General features: G+C 40.6%; 1 protein-coding gene across 4 annotated transcripts in view; it reads left to right on the top strand.

The window, feature by feature from the left end:
* Positions 1 to 14,360, top strand: part of DNAI3 (dynein axonemal intermediate chain 3) — a 50,440-nt gene extending 36,080 nt beyond the window's left edge. For 3 of the 4 annotated variants that reach the window (XM_045028538.1, XM_045028536.1, XM_045028537.1), the window contains exons 17-23: positions 3,471 to 3,601; positions 4,493 to 4,556; positions 6,874 to 7,004; positions 7,901 to 8,105; positions 9,217 to 9,308; positions 10,987 to 11,109; positions 12,532 to 14,360. In XM_045028538.1, the coding sequence (XP_044884473.1) occupies positions 3,471 to 3,601; positions 4,493 to 4,556; positions 6,874 to 7,004; positions 7,901 to 8,105; positions 9,217 to 9,308; positions 10,987 to 11,109; positions 12,532 to 12,666 (881 nt within the window). In that variant the 3' untranslated portion in view covers positions 12,667 to 14,360. Of the gene's footprint in view, positions 1 to 3,470; positions 3,602 to 4,492; positions 4,557 to 6,873; positions 7,005 to 7,900; positions 8,106 to 9,216; positions 9,309 to 10,986; positions 11,110 to 12,531 lie in introns of those variants that run through there. The other variant, XR_006581816.1, reaches the window with a different exon arrangement.
* The last annotated feature ends 4,085 nt before the right edge of the window (positions 14,361 to 18,445 follow it).

Raw genomic sequence — 18,445 nt, forward strand, 5'->3', positions numbered from 1 at the left:
ACTGGTATATCATGGCACTGAAGGTAATGAACACATACAATATGAGAAGAACAGAATCTCTACCAATGGCTCACAGGTTATCAGATCTCATTAGAAGTTATACTAGCAAGCTTCAGAGGGGTAGCCGTGTTTGTTGCTTTTTACAGACTAAGAGTCCTGTGGCACTTTATAGACTGAGAGTATGGCTACACTTACAAATCTGCAGCGCTGGTAGTTGCAGCGCTGGTCGTCCAGCTGTGCAGGGCCAGCGCTGGTGTGTGGCCACATTTGCAGCATTTGCAGTGCTGTTGGGAATGATGAACGCTGGGATAGCTGCCCATAATGCAAGTGGCAGCAACGTGCTTTTCAAAAGATGGGGGTGGGGTGGGGCGTAGAGTGACAGGGAGCGGGCGAGAGAGAGAGAGTGGATTTTTGGAGCCAACACTGTGTATCGGCTCCCTGACTTGAAAAATCAGAACATGTTCCTGATCCCTTACCCTTAACTCTTAACTGCAAACAGCCTGCAGCCAACGGACTCCCTCTCTCCCCTCTGCCCCGTTTCTGTCAAGCAAACACTCACTCCCTGCCTGCCTCATTATCTCATTTGATTGTTCACAGATTGATCACAGCAAACAGGAGCTGTGTTTGTAGATAAGCAGCTCCGGGGATCAACGGAGCTACGAGTTCACAACAAAACAAAGAGAGGCTGCATAACAAAACAAAGAGAGTAATTTATAAAAGCATTCTGGGATATCTGCTAATACCCTGGAGGCCAATAACAGCGCTGGTGTGTGGCCACACTTGATGACCAGCGCTGCAGCACCAGCGCTGCAATCTTTATTCCCCATGCTGAGCCAGGTGTACGGCCAGCGCTGCAGCCAGGGTGTTGCAGCGCTGGATGTGCCCTGCAGGTGTGGACACTTACTAATTGCAGCGCTGGAAAGCCTCCACCAGCGCTGCAACTCGCAAGTGTAGCCATACCCTAACAGGTGTATTGGAGCATACGCTTTTGTGGGTGAATACCCACTTTGTCAGACGCATGCTTATACTAGCAAGCTGTTTTTCTCAGGAGTACTTACTCCCATCAAAGTGAATTGAGCCTTGGTCAGTACTATGTGTGATTTCCTCCTTTAGAGCCACTGTTAGAAATGTATTAATCTGGGGTTTTATTTTAAATGAACCTTTCCTTACTTCATTTTCTACTCCTGAGGCAAGTCTTCTATTTGCTCACTTTGCAGCAGAAATTATTAGTCTCTGTACGAGAATACTTTCAGAGAAAGTATTCAGAGAGCAAACCTATCATGCTATCTTAGGTACTTGTATAGCTCCCATTACCATAGTATTTGAGTGTTACTGCCACACAATCTTTAATGTATTTATCCTCACATGTCCCTCAAAGCTAAAGAAGTGCTATTACTCCCATTTTAGAGAGGGGTAAACTAAGGCACAGAAAGGCTAAGTGATTTGCTCAAGGTCACACAGGTCACTGACTGATCAGGTAATTGAACCCAGTTCTTCTGAGTCCTGTGCTAATGTGTGGACCATCCTTCCTCCCTGCATTGGTAAAGTAGCAATCAAAAGGAAAATATTGAAAAATCATTAAAGTCTTTGGAGAATGGGGAAGGCAACAGAAGGGGGATGAGGCAGATTTGGAAGGATGAAAGATCATCAGGCGGGTTTATAAGGTTTGGAGCAAATTAGTAACAATGGGACAGTATGTGTCCTTAAAAATACTTTTGGAAATCATTACCTCACTGACCCTGAAGCACAACAACTCTGTTACTAAGATGTGCTGGATCAGATTTATGTACTGCCCACTACTAACTGCAGTTGGTGTAAATAAAAAGTTCATAAATAATTCTACAAACTCATTACTTTAAAATATTCACATAGCAAACTTCAAATTCCCCACTGCCCCCCAAAAATGAGAGAACGCAAGAGACACACTAATCTTTCAGCTGTCTAATTCTAACTTGCTACTGAGCCCTCGTCAAAGAAGGAAAATAAGAATTCTGGGACAACAGAATTCATTGTCAATTGTCTTTATCAAGTTCTCGAAGAACAACACAGACTCCAGCAAGTATTAGACATTTTCATTACTGGTGATCACGTTTTTCCCTTCAGGTTGAAATGGACATTGCCTAGTCAAGTTTGGTCTAAGCAAAAGAAAGACCAAGAGAAATATTGCTGTAGTTTTTAATTCCAACTGAAACATTTATTGAAACAAATATACATTCACTGTTGCAGCCAACAAACTCCATCTAGGGAGCAAATACATCTATACCACAGAAATTTTACTCATTTGTATAGTCCCACTGAAGTCAATGAGACCATTTGGGTGCATAAATGTTCATAGGATTGGGCCCAGACTCAGTTATGCTCTGAAGTCAGAGTTTTCCATCACACTTTTTCCAGCAGTGCTTAGGATTCTAAAGTGACAGATTTTTCTATCATCCCAGACCCACAACCCTGCTTATCCATTTACATGGCTGCAGCAGAGCTGTCTCCACAAGCACATCCTGTATTGAGAGTTTTTCTTAGCCTCTCCCATTTAGGGTGACGAGCTTTTCAAAAGGCAAAAGCTGGACACATGCAGGAGCCCCGCCCCCTCTGTGACTCCACCCCTGCTCCTCCTCTTATTCTGGAGTCCCTGTCCCCTGGCCAGGCTGAAAGCCAGAGCCAGGCCATGGTAAGAGCCAGCCTGCTGTGGGGAGCCCTGGGTCCTCCCCATACCCAGGGCTGCTATTACCGTGGCCTGGCTCCAGCTTCTGGCCTGGCCAGGGGGGAAGGGACTCTGGGGTAAGAGGAGGTGCAGGGGCAAGGCCTCATGACAAGGGGGGGGATAAGGCCAAACTCAGCCTCCCCAACCCCAACCCCCCCCCCCCCCATCAGCCCCTAAGCCTTGGAAGGCACGGAGCGGGCACTGCAGGGAATCTGTGATAAATGCCATCCCGGAGTCATTCAGCCTGGGACTGGGTCTTGAAATCCGCATTTTGGATTGTCCCACCCAATTCAGGATGGGTGATCACCCTCTCCCATTGCTACAACAGTGTTAGAGCTCTGCCGGGGTAGCAACATTGAGAGTTCTAGTGTAGACTGGTCATTGGCATTTTAACCACTGCGTTGTGTAAACTGGCCTACTCTAGTGCTCCCGCTTTGGCGGCCACTAGTGGAGCTGCATCAGTGGTGGGCAACTGTGGGAGATTTTATGAAAAATCTAAAGTGTAGGCACCACAAGAGTACTGCTTGGCCTGCCTTCTATTGCTAGCAATTTGCATGTGCTCAGCCTCTTTCCCCTGCTAGATTTAAGGTAACATTCCATTCCATGCCATACTAGGTTCACTCTTCTCTGGAATTTTCTTCCCTTCTTTATTTCTTATCTTGAAAGTTCTAATCCCTCACCCTTGAATTACCTTAGTAAGGAAAATAAGATGTTTGATCTAGTAAATTTCCCTATATAACCAAATGATTATATCCATACTCTTTTCAAGATAAGATGCAATACCAAATCAAACCAGAAATGTTTGGAGACGAAAATCCTTATAAGCAGTTAAGGTTCCCTTCAGCCAAACCTCTTAAAATACTGGAGAATATCGCCACCAACTTTTTTGTTGGAACCGAAGTAAGTTAAACATTTTGATCATCATCTATGACTGATCATTTTTAAATTAGCGGAGGTGTGCTGGACAATTTACACAGACTGGTGCATGCAAATGTTTTATTTATGAGTTAATCAGTAGTTTTTTCACTCTGAATTTGCCTTGCCTTTGTACCCCATTTTGACACATTTATATAAATATTTTACTTTAAAAGATTGCTGGGCTATACACCCATGTTTAAAGGCTGGGATTGAAACTCAGAAACTTAAGCTCCATTGGAAATCCCAGCCAAAAGGTACTGAACTTAATTCTTAAACCCAGGAACACACAAAATGTCTTTATTCCCATTGCCAGAACTATTAGGACAGTAATATTTATTGCAGGGTTTCCCCTAAAGGTCTCATGAAAGCTTTATCATATTTTCAGTTTTCCTCCTAATTTAGTCCTGTATTAAAAATCAGCCTAATGTTCTAGCTTCTACTCCATTTAAACTAGACCTAGCCGCCAAAATTGAACAATTTAAAAGGTGCCTTTTTAAAATTTCCTGCATTTCTTCCATTTTGGGGAAATCATTTTTCCCTCTTGCTGCCACCTGCTCCTAAAATTGTGGGGCAAGGTCCATACCATACATGTGAACTACTCCAGCTCTACATGAAGAATGCCCTATAAATGCTGATCAGTAATTGCAATTTTTTTTAAATTAAAACAACCCAACTGATAAAGTAATGTGAACATTTGCCCCATTTTTACAGTCGTGCTAAAACATGTTCACATTAAATGTATCTAAAAATTGACATTTAGTAAAAAGACTCCAATTTTACCAACTAAAAATAGGCACATTTTGACTAAAGCTTTTGCTATAAATATTTCACCCAGCCTCCATTTGCATTTATTTGATGTCTCTGGCATCACAGGATGGTGAAGTTATTTATTCCGACTGGAAGATGGAGAGAGACAGTGACTCAGGACGGCTGATTAGTAAGTTCAAGTTTTTCACCATCAACTAAAACTGTCTTTTTAAGCTAATGGACAGATGGATATAGAGGATACAGACATAGATTGAAGCCTTGTTTTATTACACGGAGATGTAAGCTTTGTAGGACGGACTCTTGCCCTGTCTGCAATAGGAATTTAACTCATTGCTGACAACAGGCATCAGCAAAGAGCCTCCAAACTGGTGGTGAAAATGATTTGACTGCTACTGTAGAATGAAGAAAACCCTTTTCAATACCGTTACCAAATGGTATTGAAAAGTTTTGTCCCATTTACACTAGTAATTAAAATGTTAATAACACCAGCTCAATGGGACCTATTGCAACTGTTGCCAGCAATGGGTCAATTTGTTTGTATAGATGGAGCTTAAATGTAAACTGATGCCCTGTAAACAGTTTTGAAGAAGACCATTTCCAGACATAGAATAGCAGCGAACATAGCCGTGGTAGAAATCTCATCCTTCCCAAGTCTTTTCACTTGAAAGCTTAATTGTGACTATTTAAAATAGGAAATTGCATTTTTCTAAAACACAACATTAATTGAAAACCCTATATTAATACATCATTTGGCTGGACAGTTAAAATGAAAATGTCTGCAAATCCAATAGGTCCTTAGAGTGACATTAGCTTAGCCACACGGTACATTCTGAGTAGCTTTTGGTATATATGAGTGTAGCAGGGTGGACCCTGCTCCTGCTGTGAGGGGTTTAAAAGTGCCCTGGCAGGGCTTGAGAGCAGCTGCTCTCAAGGCTGGGCTGATTGAGGAAGTGGCTGCAGCTGGGGCCATGCCCCAAACTGAGCCACAGGCCTTATAAAAAAAGGCCAGGAAAGAGAGGCCCAGGCAGTCTCTCTCTGCCTTCAGAGAGAGAAGGGCCTAGCTGCAGGGAGCTTGAGAGTGGATACCTGAGTGAAGCAGGGCTGGGGAAAGGCTGAGGAGCTGGGGAGCTCCAGCCTGGAAAGCCCCAGGCTGCAGCCTAGCTGTAGGCCAAAAGGTACTGGGGGTTGCAGAGGGCAGCCCAGGGGTAGGCAAAGGCAGCAGGTCCAAACCCTCCTTGCCAGTGATGAGTTGGCTGATACTGCAGTCTGCCCCAGGACGTGGGGCTAGACAATGACTGGCAGTAGCCATACACTGAGGCAAGGTAGGGATAGAGGGTGGGGGTTCCCTGAGAAGGGGAAACCCAGAGAGAATGGGGTTACTGCCAAGGGGCAGCACCCCATGTAAGAGGGCACCGGGTCCAGGGAGGGACACGGGGGGCCTGAAGACAGGTGGATCACCAGCCTGCAGAGGGCGCTCCAGCGCTGGAACGAGCTAATTCCCGGAGTCACCAGCAGGAGGCGCCGCAGGGGTGAGTCCACCCGTCTACAATGAGAAACTGAAATGATACTATATTAAATATGAAACCATTCATTTAACAATATAAAAACAAAGGAAATACGTAGTATGTATGTCATGCAACTTGGCTGACAACGTTGCTGAAGGAATCCAAACTTCTATATTTTCTGGCTTTTTAATTTTAACTGCATTAGTGTAGCTTTTGCATTTAATTGATGGATACTAAAAATATTCCAGTGTTTGTAACTGAGGGATTCAATAAAGAGGGTTATATTGTGAGAAGCTAGAAGTTTTAAGTTGCATTTTAATGTCCTATTGTTTCTATCCTGAACTAAGAAATGCTTGCTGAACTCGAACAGTTTTCTAGGATGATGGCTAAAGATATTAAATTTATAGACATAAATAAAAAGATATTTTAAAAACTTCTCATATGGCGTCAGTATCTCACAGAAATGTACACTGAACAATAACGCAAATAATAATAAAGCTAATAATATATGAATTAATGAAAATTCTCTGAAGACAAGTACAGCGCCTTCTACAGCGCCCCACTAGGATCTCCTTCCTCGGGGACAAATGCCTGAGAGTTATTAGAAAATTAGAACAGAGACTTAAAGAGAAGAGATTAGTTAAATACAATCAAAATGCAAGGGCCTGTAATCAGGTACTCAAGTGTTTTAACCAACTGGCAGGGCAGGCACAACTATGGAAGTTTGATATCACGATTTTCTTGGGCAAAACTGGAGACCAACATTTGGGTTGAGGCTGCTTTTATCTGTGCTAGTCAGCTTCAGAGCACACAGATCTGAGGCACAAAAACCCAGAAGAGTGGATCCATTATCTTTATAGATTCCATCTTGCAGTAGTTATTCCAGAAAAACTCCTACTAGGCTGAGGATTGTAGAATCAATTTCACTATCTTCAGAAAACTAGAGTTACAAGTAAATAATTGTCCTTTTCATTCCATTAGGTCAGAAACCAGCTAACAAATACACCATCCATGATGGAATTGTCCATACTATACAAAGATCCCCATTTTTCAAAGACATCATTCTTAGTGTTGGAGGCTGGAATTTTGCCATATGGAAAGAAGGTGTTACAGTAAGTTACTTTGGCAACAGACATACTGTAGTTGATGGAGAAAAGAATAGAGTAACTACAGGATATAGCCGGAGGGACAATACTCACGGAAATTATGGTAGATGGCAGAGCTGGCCAGTTTGAAAATAACTTTTTTTTTTAACCCAATTTATTTTCTCCTGCCAGAGCTAAGCTTTTAAAAAGTGTTGTAAACTTGGCTCCAACCGAGGAAGCAACTTTCTCTAATACCAGCTTTTGTGACAGTTGTGGCTTCTGCCCAGGCTATTTCCATTTCAAGCAGTCTGTTGTGAGTCAGAGGAGCCTGAGTAGAGGTAGGATGTGCTAAACAATACTACAGGCTTAAGGAACCCCTATTAAACAAAGGTAATTTGAACAACAGAGTAATAGACACAAACAATAATTCATTATCTCTTTTCTCCCTTTGGAGTTATAGCACACCGAAGGGCAAAGTGACTAGTTATAGGGAAAAGGAAATGCACCATTTTAGTCTAAAGATAGCAAAGGCAAGGATGGCTATAGTAGCATCCATACCAGTGAGGAATGGATGCAGTCTTTTGGCCAGCCAAATATTGAAAAATCTGTTTCTTACTATTGCTGCCATCTGGGAATCCAGGACTTTAGTTGCATCTAGCAAAACCCGGATTTTTTGTTTGTGTTGTTTGTCAATTGGTAGGAGTGGGCATAAACTTTTCCACTTCCCTACAACACTTCTCTTTACCAGTCAACAATATACATGCTGGTTTTGACACCATAATTACTTGTGTAGTGGGATCACTCAGAAATGGTAAAGGTTCTCACATTACACAAGCAGGAGTCTGGAAAGAGTTCTGACTGGGTTGGTTTTTTGTTTTTGATTGTTTTGGCTTCTGTTACATTGACTTTTTTTTTTAATTAAGAGTGGCCCAATCCTTCAATCATGCTGCTCATCAAAAAGATATACTGTAGGACATTGGTCCTTATCGAGAGCAGGAGTTTTCTTCATTGGTAGAGAAGATGGACATATTGATATTTGGGACCTACTGGAGAAAACACATGAGCCATCCCAGACCCAGAACATCTCTATATCAATGATCACCTGCATCAGACCCTGGATTGTCTCTTGTATGTTGTCGTGATTACACTTTTCCACTATACTGTATTTTAAAAATAAATTATACCATGATTCAGGAAAGTGCTTATGCATATCCTTAACTTACACACTGTGCATTGTTCCATTGAAGTCAGTGAAACTATGCACAATGAATAAAGTAAAACACATGCATAAATCTTTTCAGTATTGCGGCCTTCATGTTTTTATCATGATAAGCAACTAGGCACAGTTTTTGTTTTTTAATATTGTTACAAAAATATTATTGTTTCTATTAAGCAAGTTTGAAAAGGTAAAAATATATTTATATGTAATAAGGGACATTTATTAGAAAAACAAGACAAAATAAAACTTTTTTTGCTGCAAAAACAAAAACCTAAAAAAGTTACAAAAATGAGTCTTTGGGGAGCTATTCACTCTCTGTTTAAAAAGACAGATAGACGTGCACACTTGCTTAAGCATTTTGTCAACAGCTTTATGAGGTTTAAATATTTTATGGCTGAAAATGTGCATCTTAAATAAAATATCTTTCACATTATTTTTAATAGAGAGTCAGAGAAATACCTGAAACTTTACATAAGAGTTTTCAAATTATACTTGCCTGTTCCCTGGGAAATCATGGAAACTGCAGACAAGCTCCTTGACCCTCACTAGATCCTAAGCACTTTGGGGCAGGAACCATCTTTCCTTTGGGTGGAATGCCTAACACAGCAGAGTCCCAGTCTGTGATTAGGTTCTCTGGGCACAACCACAATAAAATTAATATCCAATGACTCAAATAACCATATTTGGAATTCTGCATGAATAGAGGCCTTAGCTGAAAAGTTAATCAGTAAATACTAGAATTCATGGTTAAAAAGATGCTAACACAGTAATTGTCATACTGGGTCAGGTCACTGGCCCATCTAATCCAATATCTGGCAATGACCAGATGCTTCAGAGGAAGATGCAAAAATACCTACGGTGGACAATCACAGAATAATTTATAAGCGAATTTTCTTCTTAGGCTATCAGTCAGCGTCTGGCTTATGTCCTGCAGGTGTGGGGGTTACACAAACATTTTAATTTACTTTCTGCATCCTTAGTAATAGCATCATTGTTTATTTTGTTTTCATAATCTTACAGCAAAGCAGCACTTTTTAGCCATATCTGATGACTTTGGAACACTGCATATTTTAGAAATCTCTTGGACGTTAAGTCACCCTTCCAGTAATGAGGTTTGTAACATTTTCTACTTACCCTGTAAGTGACCTCATATGTTGTGGGGTTTCATGAATTTTTTTTTCAGGCACATCCTTTCAGGTTATCGGATTCCTACATATTAAAGGTGATTAACTTGTGTTCGAGATGATCCACAGCCACGATCTCATAACATCTCACAAACCAAAGCTGGGCCTGGTAAGTCCTCAGAGGGGAGACCTCAGAGGAAAACCAGTTGTTGCAAGAAGCAGAGTTGGCAGAACTCCATCATTAGAACCAGGCAATGGGAGAAATGTAGACCAAGTGTCCAAACTGTAGAAACACCATTTTTTGCCATGTGCATAAAATGGCACCAGGTTTCATAAGCTACATTCTATACATTTGCCTTGATTTTTTTCCCTATACATTTTGCATAGCTCCAAGGATGTCAGTGACTTCAATTGAGCCATGCTGATTTACACCATCTGAGGCTCTGACTTGAGATCTTTTAGGATATGTTCCTGCATCAATAACTGCATCCATAACTAGCCCCCACAAACTCATTGGGACTGCTCATTTGAGTAAAAACGATTAAATTATAAGCTCTTTGGGGCAGACTGTCTTGTTCTGTGTGTTTGTAAAATGTCTACCACAATGGGGGCCTGGTGCTGTAATACTACAAAAAAAAATAATTTGCAAAATTAGGTGCTGAATTTGCACATCTTCTCTCCCAACCGCTTTCATTCAGTTTCTCCCAGCTCCTTCTCCCCACCAGAAAACAAGTTAGGGGCCCCATCTCACTCATTCTAACAATTTTTTCTGCTGCTTATTCTGTTCTCCCTATTCTCTTTCCTTCCCCAAACCACTCCTCCTCACTATCCCAAACCTTCCTCTTACCATTTATATACTCATGTATATTGTAAACTTATGGTATGTAACCAAAATGAAACCATCTGAATACTGGTGATAACTGGCACCCTGGGCTCAGTAAAGAGAACCTCTCCAGTTCAGCTTAGGAACACATTTCCAGCTGCTTCTGCCCACACTGTATTTGTTTTGTGAGTAGAGGGCTTTACTGACGGAGTTGTCAATCCAGCACCATTTGTGAATATTTATCTACTTACTGTAAAATCTTTACATTCGGTTAAAAAACTAGGATCTTGAACAGTCGTGTTGGGGAAATTGGTGCACAGTATGGCTCAAATAACTCTGATAGTGGAGAGGTGGGGTGGGGGGACTTGGTGCATAAAAGGTAACTCAGGGCTGGTTTACACACAGACCTGGATTGATTTAACTAAATCATTATCGTAAAACCAATTTAGTTATTTTGGTGCAAACGTGTGAGGGGTCACTCTTGTTTCACAACATGAGTGGATAAAGTCAGTTTGTTATTGAGACTATAAAAGTGACTTTGGCCGCACACAAACTTGCACCAAAAATATCTAAAATCATTTTTAATCCATGCCTTTTGTTATTTTACTACAAGTCTGTGCATAGACCACACTAGGATAGGAAAACTGATAACAGCATTATCAGGTTCATCAGGAAATGGTCAATGTATTACATTGTTACAGAATTTCTTATTTAGTTCTGCATATTTAAAAAAAGATGCTTTAAAGCAATGCAATATTACTGTAGATGGATTATGTGCTGAAAAGTGCAGTAATTAAGATTCACTGTGATCACCACAAACCATGATTGCCTTTGTGTTAATAGCGTGCCAGTGTTCTTCATTACTTTGAGAGAGAGGTCAAACATCTGGATTATTTTGAACAGCGGCAAGAATTCCGAGCCAAAGAAAGAAAGGAATTGGAGCTGGAAACACAGAGGAAGAAGACAGTAAGTTGTGTTCAGGAGGTAGAAACACTAGTTTAGTTTATTATTTTGATTTTTAAAATATGCCTCTCTTTGCTCTAGGTAAAATTTCCTCTGGTATTTCCATCTATTAGGCTTTATAAATTAAAAATAGCTTTTGATTAGCATTTTCTAAGTAAATCCAACTGACCACTTTCATATTTATAGACTAGTCCATCATTTGGGGAAGACAATATACTGTACTAGGTCATGCTTAACCCTTCAGTCCTTACTCAGCCAGCACTCATTTTGACTTCAATAGAGGGAGAGTGGAGATCAGTTTGACCCCATTTAAGAACTCTTATTAATTTGCTTTCCCCTAGCTGTACACTTGCAATCTTAATTTAGGTGCCATTTTTGTAAGTATTATTCTTTAAAGTCAGCAGGCAGAGGCCCCAAACCTTCAGCCCTTACTTACATACAGCCGTAGTGTCATTGGACTCAGTAGGACTGTTCATGTAAGTGATGATTACTGGCATGAATGAGGGTTGCAGGCTTGAGGCCTACATACATAAAGCTAGAACTATTAAATTATAACAGTCGGATAAAGATGTTTTTCCAGTTTGATATTTTAATTAAGGTTTTACTCAGATTTGTTTTTTCTTGTGCCCTCCATATCATCTTGTTGGGAGTGTGTGACACACAACACTTATTACCATTGGCAGTAGTAGAGGACTATGGGATATGCCAGATGCAACGATTCCCCCTTGTGGAGAGAGGGAAGTGTAGTATGATGAGAAGCGCACTAAGGAAATTAACTGATGGACACCCTACCCTAATCCTCAATTACTGAGGGCCAATCTTCACTCATTGATATATTTTGCTTTCCACAACCATCTCTCTGTACAGCTTTTCATGAGTGATGTACCTGAATACTTGGATGCTAATATCTAAACTACTCTTAAATTTATTCACCTAAATATAGGTTATTGCTGATTATGTACTATATGTATCATATGACTTTTAAAAACAAACATGGTATTTGAGGATAATCTAAGCACTATACCCAGATGTACAGAAACCTTTTTCTCAACCTACGTATTATATAATTTTAACATTAGCGTTATATAAAGCATTATATACCTGGAGTCCTGTGTGGTATGTGAAAGGAAGTAAGCCTTGAATAGACGATGAGGCTTGTCCGTAGGAGGTACTATTGCAAGGGCTTGGAGAATTAAATCTATCCAATAGCTCTGTGTTGACATGACTAATAAATGATACCTTGCTGATGAAATGGCAGATCTGTGCATGTGGTTCTCAACGATGCTCCATTCCTGATTATATAGCTAAAAAGATGGAGGTGAAATAGTCAGCATTGACAATCACTGACTGGAAAGCAATGGAATCGTAGTAATATTTCAAAGCTAACAGCAGCTAATAATGAACTATTGGTTACTTTTTCCTCAGAGAGTGGCTGGTGGACAGAAATCAAGAGAACAAATGGAGGAACAGATGAATATAAATTATGCAGATTTTCTGGAAGAAGAGAAGAAGATCCTGACAGGACTTGGGCTATTGAAAACAACAGATAGATTTGCCTAGAACAGAACAGAACGAGCATATTGGCGAATGTGCATTTTTTTTCAGGATAGGTTATTTTGCTTTCTTGGGAAACCTGTATATATTTAATTAGCAGCATCTTTAGTATGAGAACTGTAACTATAAAGCACATCACACCTAGGCAACATTATCTCACTCGCTTTATTAAGGTGTTTGCTCACTGCAGCAGGTAAGAGAACACTTGATTTGTGATATTCCTGCACAACCAAGTTACAAATGGTTTAATGGCATTATTTCAAGTTGTCCTACTTATTTATTGTTACAATGCACCTATCCAGTGCTGTGCCTGCTGTAAAAATACTCAATGAAAAATCTACTCAAGTCAAAATAAGGCTATAACATCCTCCCCTGCAAACTGCTCCCATTCGAATAGAATACAGGGTATTAATATTCCTGCTGCTGAGCTCCAATAAACATCTCCCATTCCACCCGACCTCATTCCCAAAGCACTCAATTCCCCTGGAAAAGCTCAAGAGAAAAGGTTACTTTAAGTTTTGCAGCATGCCCTGAAGGTCCCAAATTTGGGCATGTCATGAACCAAGGGAGAAAGAGAGCTCCAAAGCCAATGACACTGCCGCTCGCCACCTTTGGTTTATACCAGGAGGGACCAGTCAGCACCTCAGATGACCACAGCTGTCCTGGCAACATACAAAGAGAAAGAGGTGGTCTCTCAAGCGGCTGGGACTGAAGCCTTTAAGAGCTTTAAACCTCATACATAACACCACACACTTCATCTGGGCAGACCATGAAGCACTGGTCTCCTGTGCTCTTTTCATGAAAGCCCAGCTCATAAGCAGGTCACTGTATTCTGAACTACCTCCAATTTCTACATCATTTGAAAATGTCGCCCCAAACACACAATCCAACCTTTGGGTGATTAGGATGTATAGCACAGCAGATAGTACTGGACTTACTGTGTTGTTAAACACAGAGTGTGGCCATCCCACGGAAAGAACAAAAGGAAATGCAGTGCTAGGGGACCTATGTTTTGATTCTATAGGAAGTGTGAATTGATGCCACGTTACAAGTTTTGCTTCAATATTCAAAGGCTTCTTTGAGCCCCATCTCTGTGTTAAAGATTCTGAAGTGGTTGGCAGGATTTCCTTTGTTGAAGACTGTGAAGAAAGGGATGTACATATATTAGGCTGTGTCTACACTACGCAGCTTTTCGTGACCTGGCTGTGCCCCTACAGCAATACTGCTAACGGCACGCAGCATAGCCACTGTTTGTTGGCAAGAGAGAGCTCTTCCCTGCAACAAAAATCATCCACCCCAACAAGCAGCAGTAGATTTGTCGGCAGGACAGCGCTTCTGCCAAAAAAGTGCTGTTTATACCAGCACTTTTGTTCGACAAAACTTTTGTCTTTTGGGGACACGTGTGTGGGTTGTTTTTTTTTGTTTTGTTTTGTTTTTTAACAACTCTGAACAACAAAAGTGTTGTTGTTCACTTGCCAGTGTAGACAAAGTCTTAGATAGAAGAAACAACCTACACATATGAGCTAGACACTCTCGAGATTTTTGATGAATCCCGGTAACTATAAGAATGAAGCTCTAGTGGCTAGGTATGATTGTAGAACCTGGAGGGGTGTGTTCCTTAGCTAGTTTTCCTGTGTTGTGATTAACATCAATTTACACATAGTTAAAGGCGAGCACAAGATTTTAAAAAAATAAAGTATTTTTCTGAAAATCCCATGCAAGATGACTCTCTTTCTTCCTGTCTGATATTTATTTGCTTAAAGGAGGTAATCAAACCTTGATTAAGGAGATAATCTTAACCTATTCTGCTGAAGCTATGCTTAATGGTAATATAACTATATTAATTCACTTCATGAGAAATCGGTGAATGACTTTTTGGAGGGTCTATAGTCTACATCCCATACCTTAAAATTTCTATTTGATACCAGATATGCTTAAAATAAGAGGAGAGTCCACATCTAAATCCTGGATTCAAGCACTGCTAATATTTGCAGAAGTATCATGTAAACTTATAGCTCCATGGAATTTGTTTTAAACAGTAATACATTTTATCTGTAGTCTAACTTTGAGGCTGGTCCTTTTCCTGTTATAACGTGCTGATCCAAAATCACAGATCTAACCCCCCAGCACCATCACCACCGCCCCAACTCTAGGAAATTTCAGAACTCTTCAAATTGGAGCATCTCTGCTTAAAATAATCATTTTGTTCATCAGATTATAAAATGATTCCTAATTGAAGATTAGTAAATGCTTAACAAATAGACTGGACCCATAAAAATATGTTGTTCCCCCAAGGAAATTAGAAAAGAGCAGCTTTTTCTAAGCACACAGTGGATGTTGCTGTTTGCATTTCCACTGAAAGGCAATTATTCCTGAGAGATGAACCATGTGTTATACAACAGCTTTAATATCCACAAGTGTAAATGAGTAACAGCCTCATTAATATTTATGTTCATCCTTTATCGGCAGGGATGACTCGATATAATGCAGTGTTCTGCCTGTTGCTAGGTTTCCAAAGCCAGGTCAGATACCATGTAACTGAGTAGAACCCGTCAAGTGGAAATTAAATGTATCAGAGAAGGACAGATTAAACTCTATACGGGTGAATTCACTCTTTCCATGACTCGCCGAGCTGTTTTGAGGGTCACAGACTCCTGTCAAACGAGTGTCCGTATGGTCACAGTCGAAACTAGAACGCAAAAGAAAGCTGACACATGGGGGCCTTTGCCAAGAGAAACTTCTGTAGGTCACTGATACCTAACTACAGTGCACTACTTCCTCGGAACACAGGCTATTCTATAACCCCTGGAACAAGATAACTCTGAGCTTCCTGTCTGCAGAGAAATGTAAAAACATGCTATAAACCCACCAGGGCTAGTGTCTCAAGGCTCCTCCCATTAGGTATATTTACTTTTTGCTAAAGTTTCAGTCAGGCTTAAAGAAACTGCAAATTGAGTACCACTAAACCTGGATGTAATTATAGCGTGACATTTAAAAAGGGAAACTGAGCGTGTGTGTGTTTAGAAATGAGATCTATACAATTATCAGCCTTTCATTTTTAATTTGAAGTTTAAACACTATTACAATCACATTATGTGGCTCCTCTATATTACACAATCTCTACATCAAAATCAAAATAAACTGTAATAACCACTTTCCTGACATCTATAATGTTGTGTTTACAACTGGAAATCAAATGGAAGGGGAATGCAGCTCCCTTTGTTAAATCAACATTTAACAAACAAATTGATGTGCACAGATATGGCAACAGGCCCAACACTAGCTAAATTAAAAAGCCCTATCCTCTGGTTGTGAGGCCTATATTTTATTAGAGGAACATAAGACTTTTGAGATCAGCTTTCACAGAACTTTAGCTAACCTGGACAGCAGTGTACAATACACTGAAGTCAATAAAGCGATCACTGAATGTACCTGGAAAGTCCCCGTCACATTTGTCTCCTTTACTAAAAAAAGCGAGGAAGTCACAACAATTCTCTTCCTCAAACCACTTTAAAAAAAACTCTAAAAGTTATTCATCATGGTGGCCTCTATATATACCCCATGCTCCCCAGCACTTCAGAGGAACCACTGAAAAGCAGTGGGGGCTGGATGCGTGCCCTTTCAGGGACCCAGTGTTCGGAGCAGAAGTTAAACAAGGAATCAGACCTTCCCACCTGCCTCAGTCACTTCCATTCTGCCGCCGATTCCTTCAGCATGGGCACAACAGCACCAGTACGTAGTAACCCAGACCTCCTGGATATAAGGAAAAGCAGCCATTACAATGTTTGTGCTCCAGGACATTCACTCACAGAAGGGAGCTTTCTGCACAGATTTCAAGGCCTGATACTGCTCCCACTGAAACCAACAGCAAAATTCCCATTGGATTCAGTGGGAAAAGGATCAGGACCACGTAGGGTAGTAATGCGTTTGGCTTATAGATGAAATAACTTGTCTAAGCTGGATAGTCTTATTTTTATTTGTTTAAATTGTTAAAAAGAATATATACACACAAGTATCAGAGGGGTAGCCGTGTTAGTCTGGATCTGTAAAAGCAGCAAAGAATCCTGTGGCACCTTATAGACTTACATACACACAGGGCACTAGAGATACATTTTATAGAGCGCTTGATAGAAATGGGTTTCCCTGTTAAAAATCTTGCAGTTATCTACAAACTATCTAAAATAACCCAAACCTGTTACTAATCCTATGCAGGCAGCTCTGGAGTGAGATCCACAAGTGTTAGGGCTTTGTCTACACTACAACCTCAACCACATCAGGAAACTTAATCACAACCAGGCTGTCGCCTCACCTGGTTACAGCTGTGCATCCAATTCTCTGTACAAAGTAGACCTTAACTTTATTTAACACATAAGATAAAGGATTATTCTGACCAACCAGAAATTAAGGTTTCAGACTGGTTATGAAACATGGTTTAGGGCAAGTCTACACTATAAATTGGAACCATGTTTTGTAGTCAGATTACAGAACAACCAGATTTTAATCTGGTACCATGATAAAATTGTAATTAGAAACCTGAATCATCAGACTAGAGCTCCATGTAGTCCAGTGTCCTATCTCAGCAGCCAGTACCAGATCCTAAGCAGAATGACAACAATCTTCATAAGGGACATGAATGGCATAACCTGCCTATAATGAAAGTTTCTTCTTAAACTTGTCAATTAGTGGTTGGCTTTTAGCCTGAGCATGAGGGTTACATCCTGTATACACATTTTAGACTTTCTATTTTAACTCTGGATGTTCTGTTACCTAAGTGTCTAATCCAATCCAAACCAATCTTGCAGCAGAGAATTCCACAGCTTAATTATACATATGAATATTGTTGTGTAGACGGCAAACTCCAAGAGATAGCCTACGAATGAGGATCCTGGAAGAGTGGAAGATGTACACCACATGTCATGCTTCACTCATGGTTACAAAAGTGTCAAACTGTGGAAGAATCATTTCTGGAAAAGTGATTTCTGAAGTTACATCCACTTCTAGCCAAAATGATTTCACCAAAGTTAAACTGGTGCAGGTGGATGGGGGAAACCATCATCTTTCACTTAAAAACCCACTGTTCTGGAACATGACATGCTATTTCAAGGACTAAATTGTTTTTACTGTGTTGGGGGAGGCGGGGGAACCCTACATCTTGCAGTCAGAGGTTTGTGGCCTGGCAACAGAGCAACCAGATGTGTCCCTGGCATATCAAATTTATCCTGTAAAAACCCGGAGTATCTACTTTTGTTGGGGATTTTTCCCTCTACTTCTAGAACACTTTGGAATAGCTTCACCTACCTTTATTGACATACCAGTACCGAAACATCAAAACATGTTGCACTGCAGGAAAAAAAACAGTTCACTTCACTCAACAAACCTTCACCCAAATTCCATCATCAAGAACTTGACCAATCGCTAACATTTTGCAGGTCTCTTTGAATAGCAATACCCCAATTATAAAAATTGAAAGAGGTTTTAAAGACAAGGGCACCAGAGGGCAAAGTCCAAGGCATAGCTTAAAAATGAGAATCCTGGAAAAGCAGATGAGGTACAGCACATGGAGTACACAGCTTGTTGAAAATACAGCCACCTAGAAGAATGGATTTCACAAACTAAAATGTGATCTAAAAGTTCACTGCAGGGTGCCCTTGTTGCAGGCAGTTGCAGCCACTGAAGACTGAAATGACTGAGGGTACGTCTACACTACGGGACTATTCCGAATTTGCATAAACCGGTTTTGTAAAACAGATTGTATAAAATCGAGTGCGCGCGGCCACACTAAACA

The sequence above is a fragment of the Mauremys mutica genome, chromosome 8 (assembly GCF_020497125.1).
Source record: "Mauremys mutica isolate MM-2020 ecotype Southern chromosome 8, ASM2049712v1, whole genome shotgun sequence".
Classification (NCBI taxonomy): Eukaryota; Metazoa; Chordata; order Testudines; family Geoemydidae; genus Mauremys; species Mauremys mutica.